This window comes from Haliotis rufescens, unplaced genomic scaffold, assembly GCF_023055435.1.
Source record: "Haliotis rufescens isolate VD_foot unplaced genomic scaffold, xgHalRufe1.0.p SCAF_79, whole genome shotgun sequence".
In the NCBI taxonomy this organism is placed as follows: domain Eukaryota; kingdom Metazoa; phylum Mollusca; class Gastropoda; order Lepetellida; family Haliotidae; genus Haliotis; species Haliotis rufescens.
The window spans coordinates 1,201,665-1,222,029 of record NW_025964371.1 but is presented as its reverse complement, the minus strand read 5'-3'; the positions used below and the strand labels follow the sequence as shown (position 1 = coordinate 1,222,029).

General features: G+C 42.1%; 1 protein-coding gene across 1 annotated transcript; it reads right to left on the bottom strand.

Moving 5' to 3' along the window:
* Positions 1–3,283: 3,283 nt before the first annotated feature.
* Positions 3,284–19,629, bottom strand: LOC124125670 (haloacid dehalogenase-like hydrolase domain-containing protein 2). The gene is made up of 7 exons (XM_046489020.2): positions 19,523–19,629; positions 16,367–16,575; positions 15,360–15,444; positions 13,716–13,798; positions 10,517–10,650; positions 7,557–7,620; positions 3,284–5,618 (listed from the first exon to the last, which is right to left on the bottom strand). The coding sequence occupies exons 1-7, from the start codon at positions 19,618–19,620 to the stop codon at positions 5,503–5,505; spliced, it is 789 nt and encodes a 262-aa protein (XP_046344976.2). The 5' UTR covers positions 19,621–19,629; the 3' UTR covers positions 3,284–5,502.
* Between the last annotated feature and the right edge of the window lie 736 nt (positions 19,630–20,365).

Here is a 20,365-nt window from a genome sequence, read left to right as displayed (position 1 = left end):
AGCCACCATACAAGCTCTTCTATAGTGACACCATAAATTCTTTCAAAGCACCCAGTAAATATGTCAACAAGATTAGTGCCAGTCCAACAGGATTAACAGGATTAAGTATTCCCCTCTGTCTAGCCATTCATTAACCATAAGGCACAGCCCATCGTGTATCAACCAATCATATTTCTTTTTATTGTTCTAATTTTTGTTAAATTCATACAGAAGCCAAATGTAAGGCAGAAGGGGTTTGTCGCTCATACCAAGCAGATCTCTCTCCCACAGCCCAGAGCGTTGTACCGACTCTCTGTGGCACCATCAACTATGTTCTAAGATATTGTAAATTGCTCATTGTTAATTGTTCTTGTAAATAAAATTTTGATTAGTCTCCTTTGACTACGGCTATTTGCTGACTAATTCCCCAAGAAAACCAGCATGCCATTTGGACAGTTTTGTTAAACCAAACATTCCTAATAGTTCCATCACAGCTGGCTCCTATGAGGGCTGAGAATTGCACAAATCAAGTGTTTGTTGCCTTTCACGCTTCCATCAAGGAAACTCTCTCACCTGCCCAAGTGACAAAAATGATGGAACTTGACTTCAGTGAGCATCAGTCTGACAAGATTTCACTGTCCTATGATGACCAACAGTTTCTGTCAAAGCTTGAAGAAGGGATTCAGCAAAGATATGATCTACATTATACAATGCCATTACCATTCAGAGAAACAGAACCTGTTTTACCAAATGACAGATCCTTTGCTGTTCGCAGGCTAAATCAGTTGAAATGTAGATTCAAGAACAACTCGAAATACCGGAATGATTATGTGACATTCATGCAAAATATCATCCAGAATGGACATGGTGAGCTTGTTCCGGAATCAGAATGTCAAACTGTCACAGGCAAGGTTTGGTATATCCCACACCATGGGGTATATCAGTGAGTGAGTGAGTTGGGTTTAACGCCGCCTTTAACATTATTCCAGTTATATCACGGCGTGTCAGCTTAATGTGGGAGGAAAGCCCGAAGTGATGCAGGTCTCAGACGTTTACCACTTCGGTGAAACCCACGAGCACAGGTATGGTGCTGACAAACCTAGAAACATAATCAGGGCGAACCGGGATTCGAACCCACAATCATAGGTTTCTGGCCTGCCCAAGGGACGCAACTCTGCACAGCGAATCACGGCGCCTTAGACGACTGGGCCACCCGTGCCCCCTTAGGGTATATCAGCCCAAGAAACGAGATCAGATACGTGTGGTATTTGATTGCAGTGCCAAATTTTAGGGTCAATCTTTGAACGATCACTTGCTGCAAGGCCCTGATCTTACCAATGTTTTGATTGAAATACTTTGCAGATTCCGTCAAGAACAAGTAGCATTTCTGTATGACATTGAACAAATGTTCCATCAGTTCAAAGTTCATAAGGAACACCGACACTTCTTAAGATTCCTTTGGTGGGTGAGGTGAGGTGAAATGGGGTTTAACGTCGCGTCCAAGATTATTGCACTTATATAGCGACGTGCATGCACGTGCGTGTGTGTGTGGCTGCTTGTACTAGTCCGGACTGATGCCGATTTATAGTGCTAGCCCACTGAGATACCATGCCGCAGTTTAACATGAATAACCCATTCAGACACAGTATACGGACTCCGAGCCGACCAGTCCTTGTTTTAGCCCCTTAATGTCGAGCGCCAGACAGGGTAACAACAAGTACCATCTTTTAACGTCTTTTGGTATGATGCGGCCGGGTATCGAACCCCGGACCTTCCGCTCTCCGGGCGGACTCCTTTGGTGGGAGAATGGCCAAAGTGAAAGTGAGCCTAAAGAGTACAGAATGAATGTACATTTGTTTGGAGCTACATCTTCTCCAGGATGTGCAAATCATGGACTCAAACAAACAGCGAATGACTATGAGAAGGAGTTTGGATCAAAGGCAGCAAACTTTGTGAGTCACAACTTTTATGTTGATGATGGATTGGAATCTGTTCCCACAGCTGACAAAGCCATTAGCTTGATCAGTGACATCAAAGGTATTTGTGCCAAGGGTGGACTGCGACTTCACAAGTTTGTGTCAAACTCCAGAGATGTAATCTCAGCACTTCCTGTGAGTGACCGTGCTAAGGAAATCCAGAAGTTTGATTTGTATGATGAACTGCCAGAGGAAGAGCATTTGACTCTTCAAATGGCATAAATCCAATTGTACAAAAGCTTCCAGCTTGATGTGGGAGGAAAGCCCAAAGTGATGCAGGTCTTAGACGTTTATCACTTTGGTGAAACCCATGAGCACAGGATTGGTGCTGACAAACCTAAAAACCTTGAAACACATCAGGGTGAACCAGGATTTGAACCCACGATCATAGATTTCTGGCATGCCCAAGGAACGCAACTCTGCACAAGTTAACTCTCTTGCCTCGGGAAGATGGTATGTATTTGGCACAAACTGTTTTGCTCATAACCAAAGTATAAAGAAACTGGATGATCGCAGTGAGTGAGTGAGTTGGGTTTAACGCCGCTTTTAACAGTATTCCAGTTATATCACGTCATGTGACCTTAATGTGGGAGGAAAGCCTGAAGTGATGCAGGTCTCAGACGTTTACCACTTCGGTGAAACCCACGATCACGGGTATGGTGCTGACAAACCTAGAAACATAATCGGGGCAAACCGGGATTCGAACCCACAATCATAAGCTTCTGGCGTGCCCAAGGGACGCAACTCTGCACAGTGAAACGCGGCGCCTTAGACGACTGGGCCACTCAGGCCCCCTGGAGGATCGTGGTGAGAAAGGTGTTTTGTCGGCTATGACAAAGAAGCCGGCAAAGAGAAGATTATTGATACTACCAAGCAGTAGTTCAACTTGGTAGTATCAATTATATTCTCTTTGGATGGGAGAAGACAATCCCCCAAGCCCCTCCTCAAATGCACTCTAAGAGGAGGGTTGTACTACAAATTCTGGACAGTCAATAACAAAGGTGGATTGAACCTTCCAGAATATATTGAAAACAAGAGGAGATTAGGTGTAGGACCACAGCAGTTTACCACCAAAGACAAATAACACCTGACTGTTTCTGAACACTTCTTGGGGCGGTCGGGTAGCCTAGAGGTTAAAGCGTTCGCTCGTCACGCGGAAGACCAGGGTTCGATTCCCGACATGGGTACAATGTGTGAAGCCCATTCCTGGTGTCCCTGCCGTGATATTGCTGGAATATTGCTAAAAGCGGCGTAGTGAGTGAGTGAGTGAGTTGGGTTTAACGCCGCTTTTAGCAGTATTCCAGTTATATCACGGCGTGTCAGCTTAATGTGGGAGGAAAGCCCGAAGTGATGCAGGTCTTAGATGTTACCACTTCGTTGAAACCCACGAGCACGGGTATGGTGCTGACAAACCTAGAAACATAATCGGGGTGTAACACTTCTTAGAACGACAGATCCAAACAAACAGAATCAGTATATGGGTCACAAGTGGTGGTGATTTCTGACTTGGTATTTCAGACTGCACATTTTTATATGTACAGTAAACTATGGTTACAACAAACTAAAAGGGACCCCTAAATCTAGTTCGTAATCGCCGTAGTTCGTTATAAGCATATGTACAGCATATATACAACAAATGGTCGGGACTAAAAAAAGGGTTGTTATATCGGTCAGTTCGTTATAAGTGTGTTTGTTATGAACGTAGTTTACTGTATTCACGAATATATATAACTATTACCATTTCTTTTTTTTAATAAACTGGTAGCATTTTATACATTGAAAAACTAACTTAAGATCAGCTGTGAATGTTAAATTGTAACAGGTTGATATAGAGCTCCTTCTTATCAAACCAGATGTCTTTGTGGCAAGTGTAATTGCCTCATGATGATAATTGTGTCACCCCTAATATCTCCAGCACTGGACACTCAGACTTATATTTGTAGCCACCTAGCCTTGAACCAAAGTGAAATATTGCAGAAAAAAAGAAGAGAAAATTGTGACTGGACTTCTTGTGAATGACGTATAACTAAATTATTTCAGAGATGAGGTCATTGAATGTGTCAGCCATGAAGGGAAACTGCATTGAACGTGATTTTTAAAGAATTAAAACCAGGTAATTTTCACACATATTTTGATTTGTTCAAAGATGGGATTGATAAAAATTGAGGGGAATGGTAAATTAGAGTTGCCAGTCAACCGGGACTCGCAGTTTCAAAAGCCAGCAGGAACACTGTGCGTAGCAATGACATTGTCATCCTATAAACAGGTACCTCAGCACTTGCCACACAGATGTGGGGAATAAGCAGGCATGGAGAGACAAACAGAACCCGTGTTGAAGGATGCGCAACCACCATCAACAAACATCTCATCATCCTCATCATCCTGAGTTTTCAAATCACGACAAGTTCCCGAGTTCATCATCTGTGATGATCTCTGCAGGATCTGTAGCTTCGTTTGTTGTTCAATGCCACACCCAGCAACATTCCAGCTATATGATGGAGGTCTGGACCGGATACTCTAGTGATTGACTTCATGAGCGTCAATCTACGCAATTGGGACACAATGACATGCATCAACCAAGTCAGCGAGTCTGACATGACAAACTGAACATCTTACTCGCCATTTTATGACAAGGATAGGTTGCTGAAGACAAATTCTAACCCGTTTCTTCATTGGGCATTTGCCACAGTTGTTCTGTTGTTTTCATGACCGGCAATTGTTCAGATAGTTCATGAATCCATTTCAGCGTCGGCCCCAGTTGCTGGTCTGTTATCAACGGCTACACAGTTGCGGGTCTGTTATCAACAGCTACTCAGTTGCTGGTCTGTTATCAACAGCTTCACAGTTGCTGGTCTGTTATCAACAGCTACACAGTTGCGGGTCTGTTATCAACAGCTACACAGTTGCTGGTCTGTTATCAACAGCTACATAGTTGCTGGTCTGTTATCAACAGATACACAGTTGCTGGTCTGTTGTTGTCAGCTACACAGTTGCTGGTCTGTTATCAACAGCTACACAGTTGCTGATCTGTTGTTGTCAGCTACACAGTTGCGAGTCTGTTATCAACAGCTACACAGTTGCTGGTCTGTTATCAACAGCTACACAGTTGCTGGTCTGTTATCAACAGCTACACAGTTGCTGGTCTGTTATCAACAGCTACACAGTTGCTGGTCTGTTATCAACAGATACACAGTTGCTGGTCTGTTATCAAGAGCTACACAGTTGCGGGTCTGTAATCAAGAGCTACACAGTTTCTGGTCTGTTATAAACAGCTACTCAGGTGCTGGTCTGTTATCAACAGCTACACAGTTGCTCATCTGTTATCAACGGCTTCACAGTTGCTGGTCTGTTATCAACAGCTACTCAGTTGCTGGTCTGTTATCAACGGCTACACAGCTGCTGGTCTCTTATCAAGAGCTAAAACAGTTGCTGGTCTGTTGTCAACAGCTACACAGTTGCTGGTCTGTTATCAACAGCTACACAGTTGCTGGTCTGTTTACACAGTTGCTGGTCTGTTGTCATGAGCTACGCAGTTGCTGGTCTGTTGTCATGAGCTACACTGTTGCTGACTTCCCAAGATGATATCAACAGCATGGGGGAAGTCGGATGCTACGTGACTCGGTGGTGGGGAGATCTTCCCTTCGTCTCCATCCTGGTACTTTCCTGCAATGATTAGTTACCTTGATAATGAATTTGGTTCATACTGCAAGAAATTGTAAATTTTCAAATAAATTGTATATTTATATACTTATCCTATCTCACACTATGCACTTCTTCTTATTCTTCGATCTTGGTATGGAAACGCCCTAGAACAAAGTTTCCAGCTTCAAAAACACCACTCACCCAAACACATCCCATACATCACCAAATCACCACTGTGATCACCGGTCACGCACCACTTAAATCCCGTGCGACACGACCCCTGCGACCTGATCACCTGACATATCCAGAGCTAGAGCGTACAGGCTGGTGTAACTGTGATGCGGGATGGTTGGGTGGGCATTTAGCATGTGAGATAGGATAAGTATATAAATATACAATTCATTAGAAAATTTACAAATTTTTAAACTTATCCTATCTCACAGTATGCATTTATCCCACAGTTGGATGGTGGGGCGCAGACACCCTAGCCTGTAAGGACTTCAACCGTGAGACGTACACGAGGAAGCTGGAACTAATCAGGAAAATTCAAAGGATTTTACAAGGATTAGTGATAAACTCGTGTAAGGGTTGCTTCAAAAACCCTCTTTATGCTACCAAGAGATATACATCATGACATCGGGGAATCATGTGTTCCATGGTTTTACACAGGATGCCGTTCCAAGAACGACCGCCTAACCGTGAGCCAGGCGACACCTACTCGGTCACGACTTAAACCTCATGTAATTGTACTTGTACTTAAACCTTTTGTACAAACACCCTGTCCCCGGCCAGCAGGTTCTACAAGACAGACCTCACACATGCGCTCCCAAGGACATAAGGCGGACCCCAAGCAATACAATTGAGAATGAGGGTGCTCGATGTCAGGTGATCAGGTCGCAGGGGTCGTGTCGCACGGGATTTAAGTGGTGGGTGACCCATGATCACAGTGGTGATTTGGTGATGTGTGGGATGTGTGGGATGTGTTTGGGTGAGTGGGGTTTTTTTAAGCTTGAAACTTTGTTCTGGGGCGTTTCCACACCAAGATCGAGGAATAAGAAGAAATGTAATATTCCAGCTACATGATTGCAGTCTGTAAATTTTTTAGTCTGGACCAGACAATCCAATGATTGACATCATGAGCATCAATCTATGCCACTGGGATACGATGACATTCATTAACCAAGTCAACGAGAAATACCACCCGATGCCAACAGATGCCTCTTATGAAAAGCATGGTTGCTGAAAGCCAATTCTAACTTGGATCTTCACAGAGGCAGTCATATGAATTAGGATAACTATTAGGATAATTTTCATCAGCAAACCAAAAATTATGATCAAATTATATAGAAAATATCAGACTGCATGCCGCTAAACGTGAAGTGCCAAAAGTCCACAATGGCCGTAACTGGTATTTGTGTACCGATAAATTTTGCCGATACTTTCTTAACTCACGATGTTTTCTTTTAGAGGTAAATAAACTACTGAAAGTTTTGATAGTTTGCAAGTTGAGCATTTATTCATACCACACGTAAATGCTACGCAAAGCCTACTCGTTAAACAGTTATTGCGATTTCATTTAAGGGTGTCCTTCGACTTTGCACCCGTCGACTGGGTTGGTTGGTTGGTTTTTTGTTTAACGCCGCACTCAGCAATATTACAGCTATATGACGGGGGTCTGTAAATAATCGAGTCTGGACCAGACAATCCAGTGATTGATATCATGAGCATCGATCCACGCAATTGGGATCAATGACATGTATCAACCAAGTCAGCGAGCCTGACCACCCAATCCTGTTAGTCGCCTTTTACGACAAGCATAGTCGCCTTTTACGGCAAGCATGGGTTGCTGAAGACCTATTCTACCCCGGAATCTTCACGGGTTCCATCGACTGGGTTGGACATTAGTGTGGAGAGCATAAAGAGATTTGAGTATCTTCACGTGACAAGACACACACCCACCTGTTTTCACGAGTATTCCGATCATGCCAGCAGTCTGCGACCCGCCCACGTCATCCCGCACATCCTTTACACAGAAACAAACATCTCTGACAAATATGACACTTTAGCAATGTTTAGAAATAATCGTGGCTAAGTGAGTTGGATCCATTGCCTTGAACAATCTTTCACACAGTGTGTCATCTTGCAGTCCAGAGTGGCAGATCACAGATATTTACTACCTTGGGAAACCCATGAGTGAGTAATTCTGAGGTTTGGACCCAGAATCATTTGATCCTGATGTGCCTAAGGATGCATCTCACATAACTCATCGTAACTATTTCAACTAGACAGCTCTCAGTACAATAACTGCAACCAGGTAACTCATCGTAACTATTTAAACTAGACAGCTCTTGGTACAATAAGTGCAGCCAGGAAACTCATCGTAACTATTTCAACTAGACAGCCATCAGTACAATAACTGCAACCAGGTAACTCATCGTAACTATTTAAACTAGACAGCCATCAGTACAATAACTGCAACCAGGTAACTCATCGTAACTATTTAAACTAGACAGCCATCAGTACAATAACTGCAACCAGGTAACTCATCGTAACTATTTCAACTAGACAGCTCTCAGTACAATAACTGCAACCAGGTAACTCATCGTAACTATTTCAACTAGACAGCCATCAGTACAATAACTGCAACCAGGTAACTCATCGTAACTATTTAAACTAGACAGCCATCAGTACAATAACTGCAACCAGGTAACTCATCGTAACTATTTCAACTAGACAGCCATCAGTACAATAACTGCAACCAGGTAACTCATCGTAACTATTTAAACTAGACAGCCATCAGTACAATAACTGCAACCAGGTAACTCATCGTAACTATTTAAACTAGACAGCCATCAGTACAATAACTGCAACCAGGTAACTCATCGTAACTATTTAAACTAGACAGCCATCAGTACAATAACTGCAACCAGGTAACTCATCGTAACTATTTAAACTAGACAGCTCTCAGTACAATAACTGCAACCAGGTAACTCATCGTAACTATTTAAACTAGACAGCCATCAGTACAATAACTGCAACCAGGTAACTCATCGTAACTATTTAAACTAGACAGCCATCAGTACAATAACTGCAACCAGGTAACTCATCGTAACTATTTAAACTAGACAGCCATCAGTACAATAACTGCAACCAGGTAACTCATCGTAACTATTTCAACTAGACAGCCATCAGTACAATAACTGCAACCAGGTAACTCATCGTAACTATTTAAACTAGACAGCCATCAGTACAATAACTGCAACCAGGTAACTCATCGTAACTATTTCAACTAGACAGCCATCAGTACAATAACTGCAACCAGGTAACTCATCGTAACTATTTAAACTAGACAGCTCTTGGTACAATAACTGCAACCAGGTAACTCATCGTAACTATTTAAACTAGACAGCCATCAGTACAATAACTGCAACCAGGTAACTCATCGTAACTATTTAAACTAGACAGCCATCAGTACAATAACTGCAACCAGGTAACTCATCGTAACTATTTAAACTAGACAGCCATCAGTACAATAACTGCAACCAGGTAACTCATCGTAACTATTTAAACTAGACAGCCATCAGTACAATAACTGCAACCAGGTAACTCATCGTAACTATTTAAACTAGACAGCTCTTGGTACAATAACTGCAACCAGGTAACTCATCGTAACTATTTAAACTAGACAGCCATCAGTACAATAACTGCAACCAGGTAACTCATCGTAACTATTTCAACTAGACAGCCATCAGTACAATAACTGCAACCAGGTAACTCATCGTAACTATTTAAACTAGACAGCCATCAGTACAATAACTGCAACCAGGTAACTCATCGTAACTATTTAAACTAGACAGCCATCAGTACAATAACTGCAACCAGGTAACTCATCGTAACTATTTAAACTAGACAGCCATCAGTACAATAACTGCAACCAGGTAACTCATCGTAACTATTTAAACTAGACAGCCATCAGTACAATAACTGCAACCAGGTAACTCATCGTAACTATTTAAACTAGACAGCCATCAGTACAATAACTGCAACCAGGTAACTCATCGTAACTATTTAAACTAGACAGCCATCAGTACAATAACTGCAACCAGGTAACTCATCGTAACTATTTAAACTAGACAGCTCTTGGTACAATAACTGCAACCAGGTAACTCATCGTAACTATTTAAACTAGACAGCCATCAGTACAATAACTGCAACCAGGTAACTCATCGTAACTATTTAAACTAGACAGCCATCAGTACAATAACTGCAACCAGGTAACTCATCGTAACTATTTAAACTAGACAGCCATCAGTACAATAACTGCAACCAGGTAACTCATCGTAACTATTTCAACTAGACAGCCATCAGTACAATAACTGCAACCAGGTAACTCATCGTAACTATTTCAACTAGACAGCTCTTGGTACAATAAGTGCAGCCAGGAAACTCATCGTAACTATTTAAACTAGACAGCCATCAGTACAATAACTGCAACCAGGTAACTCATCGTAACTATTTAAACTAGACAGCCATCAGTACAATAACTGCAACCAGGTAACTCATCGTAACTATTTAAACTAGACAGCCATCAGTACAATAACTGCAACCAGGTAACTCATCGTAACTATTTAAACTAGACAGCCATCAGTACAATAACTGCAACCAGGTAACTCATCGTAACTATTTAAACTAGACAGCCATCAGTACAATAACTGCAGCCTGGTAACTCATTGTAACTACTTGAACAACAGTCCGCTACTATGATTAGTAGAGGTTACAGTCAACTTATTTAGCCTGGAATCTCCGCTCCATACTCTCTAAACATTTTAGTCTGTTAATTGATAATACATCACAATATATGTACGACGTCCATCTTTCACTCACTCACTCACTCACTCACTCACTCTTGGTATACTTACATCACCAATCATGACACACTGGCCAGGCTGACAGTCCATGTCTCTGATGGCTGACAGGAAGAAGCGTGTCTCTGGCTTGCCCACAACCTCTGCTGTTGTCCCTGTTGCATATTCCAGGCCGGCTACAAACGGACCTGTCGGAGAAACCATCAAAGTTGGACAACTTGTCAGAGTCAGCCCAGCTCAACAGGTGCTGCTACAGATAACCAACTGATTTCTATTCAGTGGCCAAAATGAATTGTAAGGAGGTGAGGTGAGGTGAAATGGGGTTAAACGTCGCGTCCAAGATTATTGCACTTATATAGCGTCGTGCATGCACGTGTGTGTGTTTGTGTGGCTGCTTGTACCAGTCCGGACTGATGCCGACTTATAGTGCTAGCTCACTGAGATACCATGCCGCAGTTTAACATGAATACCCCACTCAGACACAGTATACTGACTCCGAGCCGACCAGTCCTTGTTTTAGCCCCTTAATGCCGAGAGCCAGACACAAATACAACAAGTACCATCTTTTAACGTCTTTTGGTATGACGCGGCCAGGAATCGAACCCTGGACCTTCTGCTCTCCGGGCAGACGCTCTACCACTAGACCACGGAGGCGGTCTGAATTGTAAGGGAAAATAAATGTTAAAGAACTGAACAGATGTGGCTCTGAATGCATTCTCGAATAATCAGTGTAATATATCTCGTTTCTATTAAACATATTTGAGGGATAAACTGTTTGATTGGCATTCTAGAAGTTGGTGTTCCGGGGTAGAATAGGTCTTCAGCAACCCATACTTGCCGTAAAAGGCGACTATGCTCGTTGTAAAAGGCGACTAACGGGATCGGGTGGTCAGGCTCGCTGACTTGGTTGATACATGTCATCTATTCCAATTGCGTGGATCGATGCTCATGATGTCAATCACTTGATTGTCTGGTCCAGATTCGATTATTTTACAGATCGCTGTCATATAGCTGGAATATTGCTGAGTGCGACGTTAAACAACAAACAAAAAACAAACTAGAAGTTGGTGAGTAAGAAAATATACAACTTTATAGATAACAACTTTATTGCATATAGTGACGTTTCGTAGATTCTTATACTGTTATAACCTCTCATCACTTGGTTGTTGTCACTCCAGCTTGATAATGCACTAAACCAGAAGCTGTTATCCAAGTTGCAAGTTGTAAGTTTTCTTATCGAGGGATTGCTTTTTACCCTGCCACGATTTTGAATGTAGCTATACACTGAACTCACACTGGCAGGAGGCATATTTGATTGGTGGTGGATTTCAAGCACATGAGCAAGACAAATTCTGTGACAAACTGGTGACTAGAAAACCATAATTTGAAAAGGGTGCAAGGTATGTGTTGTCAAACAATGGAGAAATGATGCACTCAAGCTGATGGAGCTATGTATGCAGTCCAGATGTGACCATGTATGAAGGCAGACATGAGTGAGTTTCTAAGCTGTTTTGAACCATCTTCCCGAGGCAAGAGAGTTAACTTACTTTAAAAGTCAAGTTTCCACCCTTCCTGAACTAGGCTGGAATTACTGGGCTCGATCATAGCGCCACCAGTGGCTACTGCGAGTTATGTCCTTTCTATGCCTCTCCTACTGACCAATCAGATTCAACATCTCGTATCACTTGCATTTGCTTCAAACAAAACGGTGGCGCCCAGTCAAGACGATCTGATCGATAATCAAGATCTATATTGTGATAAATCGAGTCTTACATCGCGAAGGGCTTCAAATCACGTGAGCACCTTGATTAAAAACATGAAAAGATTTAGAAAATATCTGTTTACAACAAGTTAGCGATGCACATGCTTTGCAAATCCTGCAATCGACCGAAATCTGCATGACAGTTTACGAACCGGATTTCGATTTCGGTGCGCGATTTTGATTGGACTATGCATAGACTCGTTAGTCCAGACAAAATGTAACTCCATAATACCAGCCTAGTTCGGCAAGGGTGGAAACTGGAATTTTATAGTCAGATAACTCCCTTGCCTCGGGAAGGTGGCTTTGAACATGGTGCACATTATTTCTGTCATATTTGACAGCTTAATGGGGGAAGAATGTCAAAGTGCCATTGGTCTTAAAAGCTTTTTCCGTTTTTGCTGATCTGTTTTCACAAGTTAGGATTAATGTACAAAGGTAAAGCTGGTGAAGCTTGTGGGATTAACAGGAGAGAAGCCAATTAAGTGCATAATCTGAGCGGGTGAGAGAGTTTTGGGCATAGTGCTGCTTTTAACAGTACCGGTATTCCAGTTACCGTATTCGACGCAATAAGCACCCCGCTCTAATAAGCACCCATGGCGATATTTGCTTATATATTGGCTAGTGAACAATCCCAATTAGCACCCCTTCCGATTGATCAATGTACACAAGACTTATTTATTCTTGTATAATATGTATGTTATATGCACCCTCAATCATGGGAAATTAAATTCTGGAAAAATATATCTGGCATTTCAGGCTGTCAGCATAAACCACGAAATGTAAGATCTTTCAACTGTTTTTCACCAAAATAATATTCTAATAAGAGCCTCCCATTTCTAATTTTGAGAGTGCCCTGGGCGCTTGTTATGTCGAATACGGTATATCACGACGTGTCAGCTTTATGTGGGAGGAATGCCATAGCTAAACTTCTTTATAAGCACCCCTCCTAAGACTGAAAATGTACATGACAGTCCATAGTTTCTTGTGTATATATTGCTGATTAATACAGGAAACAGCAGTGAAGAAGGGCAATATCATTGCCTGGTAACTATTACCAGAAACCTGTAGTTACTAAGTTGGTTCACTGCGGCTCGATACCCGTGATGGTTCCGGGGTAGAATAGGTCTTCAGCAACCCATGCTTGCCGTAAAAGGCGACACTGCTTGTCGTAAAATGCGACTATCGGGATCGGGTGGTCAAGCTCGCTGACTTGGTTGATGCATGTCATTGATCCCAATTGCGTGGATCGATGCTCATGATGTCAATCACTGGATTGTCTGGTCCAGACTCGATTATTTACAGACCGCCGTCATATAGCTGGAATATTGCTGAGTGCGGCGTTAAACAACAAACAAACCAACCCCTGCGGCCCGATCTCTGACAACAAATTAAACTTGCTGTGAATGGTTTTAATAAACCCCCAACTGTCTAAGGGCCGGACTGTTATTTAGACTTAATACGGTACATTGTAGATTATCATTGTTGACCTACCTGGGCCCAGCGCCAGCCCATCTTTCCTCCTGTAGTACCTTCCTTTGTGAACTGCAATCAGTGGGCAGCCATTTAACAACAACCTGAAAAATAATGAAATAGTCATAAGCAAGTATACCTTCCGATCTCACTAAAATCAGATACTGTCACATTTATTCTGATGTGATATCTCTTGACGACCCCTCCATAGACGCGTGAGCGAACATCAACAACCCAAACCGTGTGTAATTTTTAGCCAATCGGATGTCATTGGTACCACATACAATAACTTCAAACAGTTGTGTCGAAGTTGAAAGGACCGATGTAAATATTTCCTAGTTAGCTGAGGTTCGACACAACTGAAAACTGATGAATAAAGACAGAATATGCCACAACAGTGTTTGATTGTAGTGAGTGAGTGAGTGAGTATGGTTTTACGACGCTTTTCGCAAAATTCCAGCAATATCTCGGCGGGGGACACCAGAAATGGGCTTCACACATTGTACCCATGTCGGGAATCAAACTCGGGTCTTCGGTGTGACGAGCGAACGCTTTAACCACTAGGCTACCCGACCGCCCCGTGTTTGATTGTAATTTCCGCACTCCATGACCTTCTACAGCTGGCATGTGTAGATTTGTTTCAGTTAGGGAACTAATTTTAACTAGCGGCCTCAGAGCATACACAATCTTACGTCACGTGTGGTAGAGTAAGGTATTCTATTTCTGACATTTCCCTGTGACCCAAATTATTTTAGCTTCGAACCCCAATTTTTTAAACCGGCAATCTCATTAAAATAAGACCTCAGTTCTCGCTACTGCTAAACAAAGATCTGAGGACATCCCATTAAGGGTCATGTCAGAACGACCTATCATCCAACCAATCAGAGCATCCCTTACCAGATTATGAAAGTGACAGTCGGAATGTGATTTCTAATCATGCAACCTCGAAAACTTTAACTCTGAACGATAGTTACGGGTTTAACGACTGAATCCATACAATCTAGACCATCTATTAGTCATTCCAGAATGTTCTTTGTTCAGGTTTCAAATTTTTTATCGAGAATTTGTCAAAATATGTTTCGAAGCGTAGTCGCCAAATTGAAATTAGTGCCGTAAAGCACGAGAAAGCTTCCTTCTGAATGGTCATTCCATTGGTTGGTCAAAGTTTGCGCAAGGTTGGTCTGACGTGACCCCTAATGGGATGTTTGTTTAGCGGTAGCGAGAACTAAGATCTGATTTTAATCACATTGTCAAACCAGGGACCCCTTTGAGTGCTCTGGGACCCAGAATAAACAACCCTTGTAAATTCCTACAGGAACAGGTGCTACCACGTGACACAGTTTCAACCTGAACCCTGATGATTCACCTCCATTGTTTGTGTTTTTGTTTAACGCTGCACTCAACAATATCCAAGCTATATGACGGCGGTCTGTAAATAATTGAGTCTGGACCAGACAATCCAGTGATTGACTCTATGAGCATCAATCCACACAAATGGGATATAATGACATGTATCAACCAAGTCAGCGAGCCTGACCACCCAATCCCGTTAGTCGCCTCTTACGACAAGCATGGTCGACCTTTCACGGCAAGCATGGGTTGCTGAAGACCTATTCTACCCCGGGTCTTCACGGGTCAATGACCTGGAAGGTGATCACTGACTACCTGAAGGCTGAGTTGAGAACATCGTAGTGAAACTTGTCCGGAGCCAGGCCAACAACGACCGCATTCGGATCTTCAGTATCTATGTCTGAAACAAAAAACGTCAGCCATTAGATTCGTACATGTTACAGAATCAACCAGTGTACTTTCATGAAAACGAAAATAAATAACTTAAACAAATCAATAACTTAAAATGTGTGTGTGTCTTCCTGTGGCCAATCTCACTGCCCCCCCCCCCCCCATCCCCATTATAAATGACCAGTCCTCTTATATGTGTGTGTGCACACATATTTATTAGTCGGAGACTTATGCTGACTTCATAGTGATAGCCCACAGAGATACCATCCCACTTTTAACATGGTTACCCCACTCAAGACACTATATACTGACCACAAGCTGACCTGACCTTGTTTCATCCCCTTATTGCTGAGTGAGTGAGTGAGTTGTGTTTATCGCTGCTTTTAACAGTATTCCAGTCATATTGCGGCGTGTCAGCTTTATGTGGGAGGAAAGCCCGAAGTGATGCAGGTCTCAGACGTTTACCATTTCGGCGAAACCCACGAGCACGGGTATGGTGCTGACAAACCTAGAAACATAATCGGGGTGAACCGGGATTCGAACCCACAATCTTAGCTTTCTGGCATGCCCAAGGGATGCAACTCTGCACAGCGAATCGCGGCACCTTAGACGACTGGGCCACCCGTGCCTCTTATTGCTGAGCAGGGTAATAATGGAATAGAAGAACGTCCTATCAACAAATGATTAAATCATGACAATGTCCTCTCTTCTCCAGCAAAATCCCTGTCCTCACATACCTAAATCACAAAATGTTTCCCCTACATTTGATAAGGTTTGCTCTGTCAAACTTAAAGGAATCTCTTCAAAACAGTTTTTCAAACTTCAATGTTCATAGAAAACAAAGCAAATCTGACTTAATAACACAAATTTGAGCAAAGAGGAAATCTTCAAACTGCCAAGAGTGATCGTTCACTTAGCAGCTCCATATTCACCATCGAAGTCCTCCATCGCCCGGTCGTCCAACAGCAGCATGGGCCGCAGTTTCTTCTCCCTCACCGCATCATGGGCTGCAGTCAACGATGTGAACACATCATCCAGTGCCACGTCAAATCCGATCTGGTTCAGGCGCTGGAGGAGAACACGCTTGCTCTCCTTGGTGGTGTTGGTCACAAAGCGGACTTTCAAATCACTCTCCCTCAACCTGCAGGGAAAATATCACATATTAAACATTCTGTGTCCGAGTCAGGTTTAACACTGCCTGGAGTGAGTGAGTGTGTTGGGTTAAATGCCGCTTTTAACATTATTCCAGTTATATCACGGCGTGTCAGCTTAATATGGGAAGAAAGCCCGAAGAGATGCAGGTCTCAGACGTTTACCACTTTGGTGAAACCCACGAGCACGGGTATGGTGCTGACAAACCTAGAAACATAATCGGGGCGAACCGGGATTCAAACCCACAATCATAGGTTTCTGGCCTGCCCAAGGGACGCAACTCTGCACAGCGAATTGCGGCGCCTTATACGACTGGGCCACCCGTGCCCCCAACACTGCCTGGAACATTCCTGGTACAATTAGTACAAAGCTGGTCTTTGATACTGGTCATGTTGACAAAATAACATAGATGCTGAAATCGTTTTGAACATGTGGAAAACAGTCGCAAGAAAAATAGTATGATTTTGAAAGTACACATCTTCTTTGAAAATTTCATTACCTTTAAATCTACTCTCTCTGCAACCAGCTGGTATGATCTTGAGGACTGTGTAAGGATTAGTTTTAATACACAGGAACTCATATTCATATCATCAAAACTCACACCCCTCTATATGTATAGTATGTGAGTGAGTGAGTATGGTTTTATGCCGCTTTTAGCAATATTCCAGCAATATCACGGCGGGGACACCAGAAATGGGCTCCACACATTGTACCCATGTCGGGAATCGAACCCGGGTCTTCGGCGTGACGAGCAAACGCTTAAACCATCAGGCTACCTGACCGCCCCTTCTATAGTATATGTACGATGATGTGCCTGTGACTTCATTTCGACTATACAATGATATATCTTGTTCAAATTATTTGTATTTCATTTACTGAGTTGGAGACTCGAAAATAGGTAACACATTAAAAAAAACTTCTTTTTCCACAATTATTTAACATTTTAGAAAAGGGCCATATGCCATAAGGCTGGGGCAGGCAACTCGGGTCGGGTGGGTACTGAGTAGGACCCAGGTACCCACAGGACTACCCGGACCAGTGGTTAGTCACATGATATATTATTGACAAAAAGTATCTAAAAGTCAGTGGTTACACTATAAGTCACTAATGTTCCTTTTTCTTTCTGACAATGGACCAATTCCTTCTGACTTTTATATGTTTGAATAAAGATAAAACTTCATGCAGTAAACTTCAGTGTATGCATGACCAGATCGTTTTACAAGTGAATCTAAATACATTTTGACAGGGCTAAGGACAAACTTTTCCAAATCGGACAGTTTGTACCTATCTCTAAATACCTACAGGGTAGGGTCGGGTAATAGGGTGGTGGGTACCCGGGTAGTAAATTTGGACTCGTCCAAGTCCTAATACGCCAAACATTCGTGTATATGCACTAGGGCTGTTACGATTCACTCACGTATTCGGTGAATCGAACCATAACAATTCATGAATTAAAAACGTTATTCGTGGCCACTAGAATCGAATATTTATGAATATGCAAGCATGTGCATTTACATAAAAATACCCATAAGAACATATTATATGCATAGATTTCTTCAAAAGACAACACTCTTATACTATTTAATTTGACAATATTGTGGTCACTGGTCATTGTCGCATTTAAGCAGATCGTAGGACCTGGATAAGTGCAGTATATAAATGTATAAATGTATAAATGTATAATATATTTAAGCATTGACTGTGTATTTTTTTCGGTTCATTGAGGTATGAATCAAAAAACCGATGTGCAAACTGTATGAATCCGCGTAGCGGATTCTTACAAAAGTTTGCACATTGGTTTTTCGATTCATACCTCAATGAACCGAAAAAAATATACAGTCAATGCTTATAATTAAATTCGACACCGTTAAAAATGTTTTAGCTACAATAGTTTAACCCAAAACAGTTGCATATATCAAAACAGACAAAAATGACGATATTGATAAACATTCCAGGTGTAGGAATATATACAGTGGCGTGACATGAATCAGGTGATCGTTTAATTTATGCACATAACTTGACACGCCTACACATTCAGTAGCCAATCAACGGAGAGTGGGATTAAAACAATGTTCATTAGACCTGTCAATTAAGGCAAGAGGCGAAAAGAACTGCAACAGTCAGACTGTAACGAAACGGAAAAAATATGTCGACCGAGAGAAGGCGGCTGTTTCAAATAACATGGTCATTTACTGCTGATTCAAACATTACTTCCCTGATTACGGTAAAACACAGTTGGAGAAATGCTAGTTAGAAATGAAACCCGAAGACATGAAAGTTGAACCGTGACGAGCGGGAAAAAAATAGGCGAGAGAGCCTGCACGTTTGCTGTTTCATTCGTTTTCGGCCTTCGGTTTCAAAGGGTTGTTTGGAAAATGAATATGCATGAAAGTCGCTAAATGTCCTGTGCATGACGATACACGTGAGCAGAAAGGGAATTCCCTCGACTGTAATATTGGGATTCCCCGACATTCCGCGGTAATAAAAGTAGTGCGCCGCGGTGGGCGTGGCTTAATTTTTTACATTCATTGGGAAATGAATGCAATAACACGTGATCAATTCAGCTAATCAGAATGCAGGAATTTGCATGAACACAACGAAAATTTAATTATTAATAATTAACAAACCATGTCAAATAATTTGTGTTGTATTTGTTCCACTGAATATAACAAATAAAACATCAGCTGCTGACTTGTTATTGTATTCGTGAATTAATATTCATATTCGTTACCCTATATTCGTGATACGAATCGTATTCGCCTCATAGTGTATTCGTTGCAGCCCTAATATGCGCACGTGTGGACAGCTGTAGGCAAACGACGTGACTTACGGCTCCGGCGGCGGGGCTTGCACGTGGGCTGCTATGGGAACGTAACACCCCCACCACCCCCCGTTATTTCTACAACCGTGGATATTTTGAAAGACATCTCACCGACCTTTTCAAGGCTTCCACAGACCCTGGCACCTCCTCATCCTCTATGTGCAGCGTCCCACTCAGATCTATGAGCACACACTTCGCTCCTCTTGTTGACATTCTGTCCGGCTTTTAGCTTCCGTGAGTCCAATATCCACGCAGCGATACCACATTGGGTACACGCCAAGGAAGGTGCCATGCGCTGGGGTGGAGCTTACATTCGTAGCAAACTTGTGTAAACTGGTTCCACTGTTGGTACGCGCTGCAAGTTTACGTAGACAGTAGCCCAGTCAACAACTTTTGTCATTCTGAGACAAACCACATGGAACCCATATTTCCTGAATGAGGTTTGTTATGAATGAGTGACGGGCCATTTTAACGATAAATACAGTTGAATAAATATGACTTAAGAAATACTTTCCTAAAATATTACGATGATGTACATCTGTATTGAGATTAGAAAAACAATTTCAGCTTCAGCTACAAAACCAGATATTTTCTGTTGTGGCAGGCAATTTTGTTTTTCAACAGTCTGAAGTACGATTATTTTTATCAAGAATTTTCGGGGATAATAAAATCCAAGTGGTACCTCCAAATGTTGAGTCCAAAGTTAATATGTTTTAGTACTGAATCATTTGCGAACCCTATCTCTTTCTAAAATTATAAATAAAATTCCGTATAGGTTATTTTGGCATATACGGTAACCAAAACTCTTGAAAATATGAAAAATGAAATCTGTGAGAAAACTACCGCAATTAGTTTCATGTCAACGTTAGACATCAGAGTGTACATAACAGAGGAAATAAACACGTGCACACAACTCATCGATACAAAGTATTTCGTGAGCAAAGCCATAATCTTTCAC

Coding starts and splice junctions, on each gene's coding strand:
- LOC124125670 (XM_046489020.2), bottom strand. CDS start 19,620: ATGTCAACAAGAGGAGCGAAGTGTGTGCTCATAGATCTGAGTGGGACG. Junction 15,445..16,366: donor GGCGATGGAGGACTTCGATG/GTGAATATGGAG, acceptor TTTTTGTTTCAG/ACATAGATACTGAAGATCCG. Junction 10,651..13,715: donor TGGGCTGGCGCTGGGCCCAG/GTAGGTCAACAA, acceptor TTTCTCCGACAG/GTCCGTTTGTAGCCGGCCTG.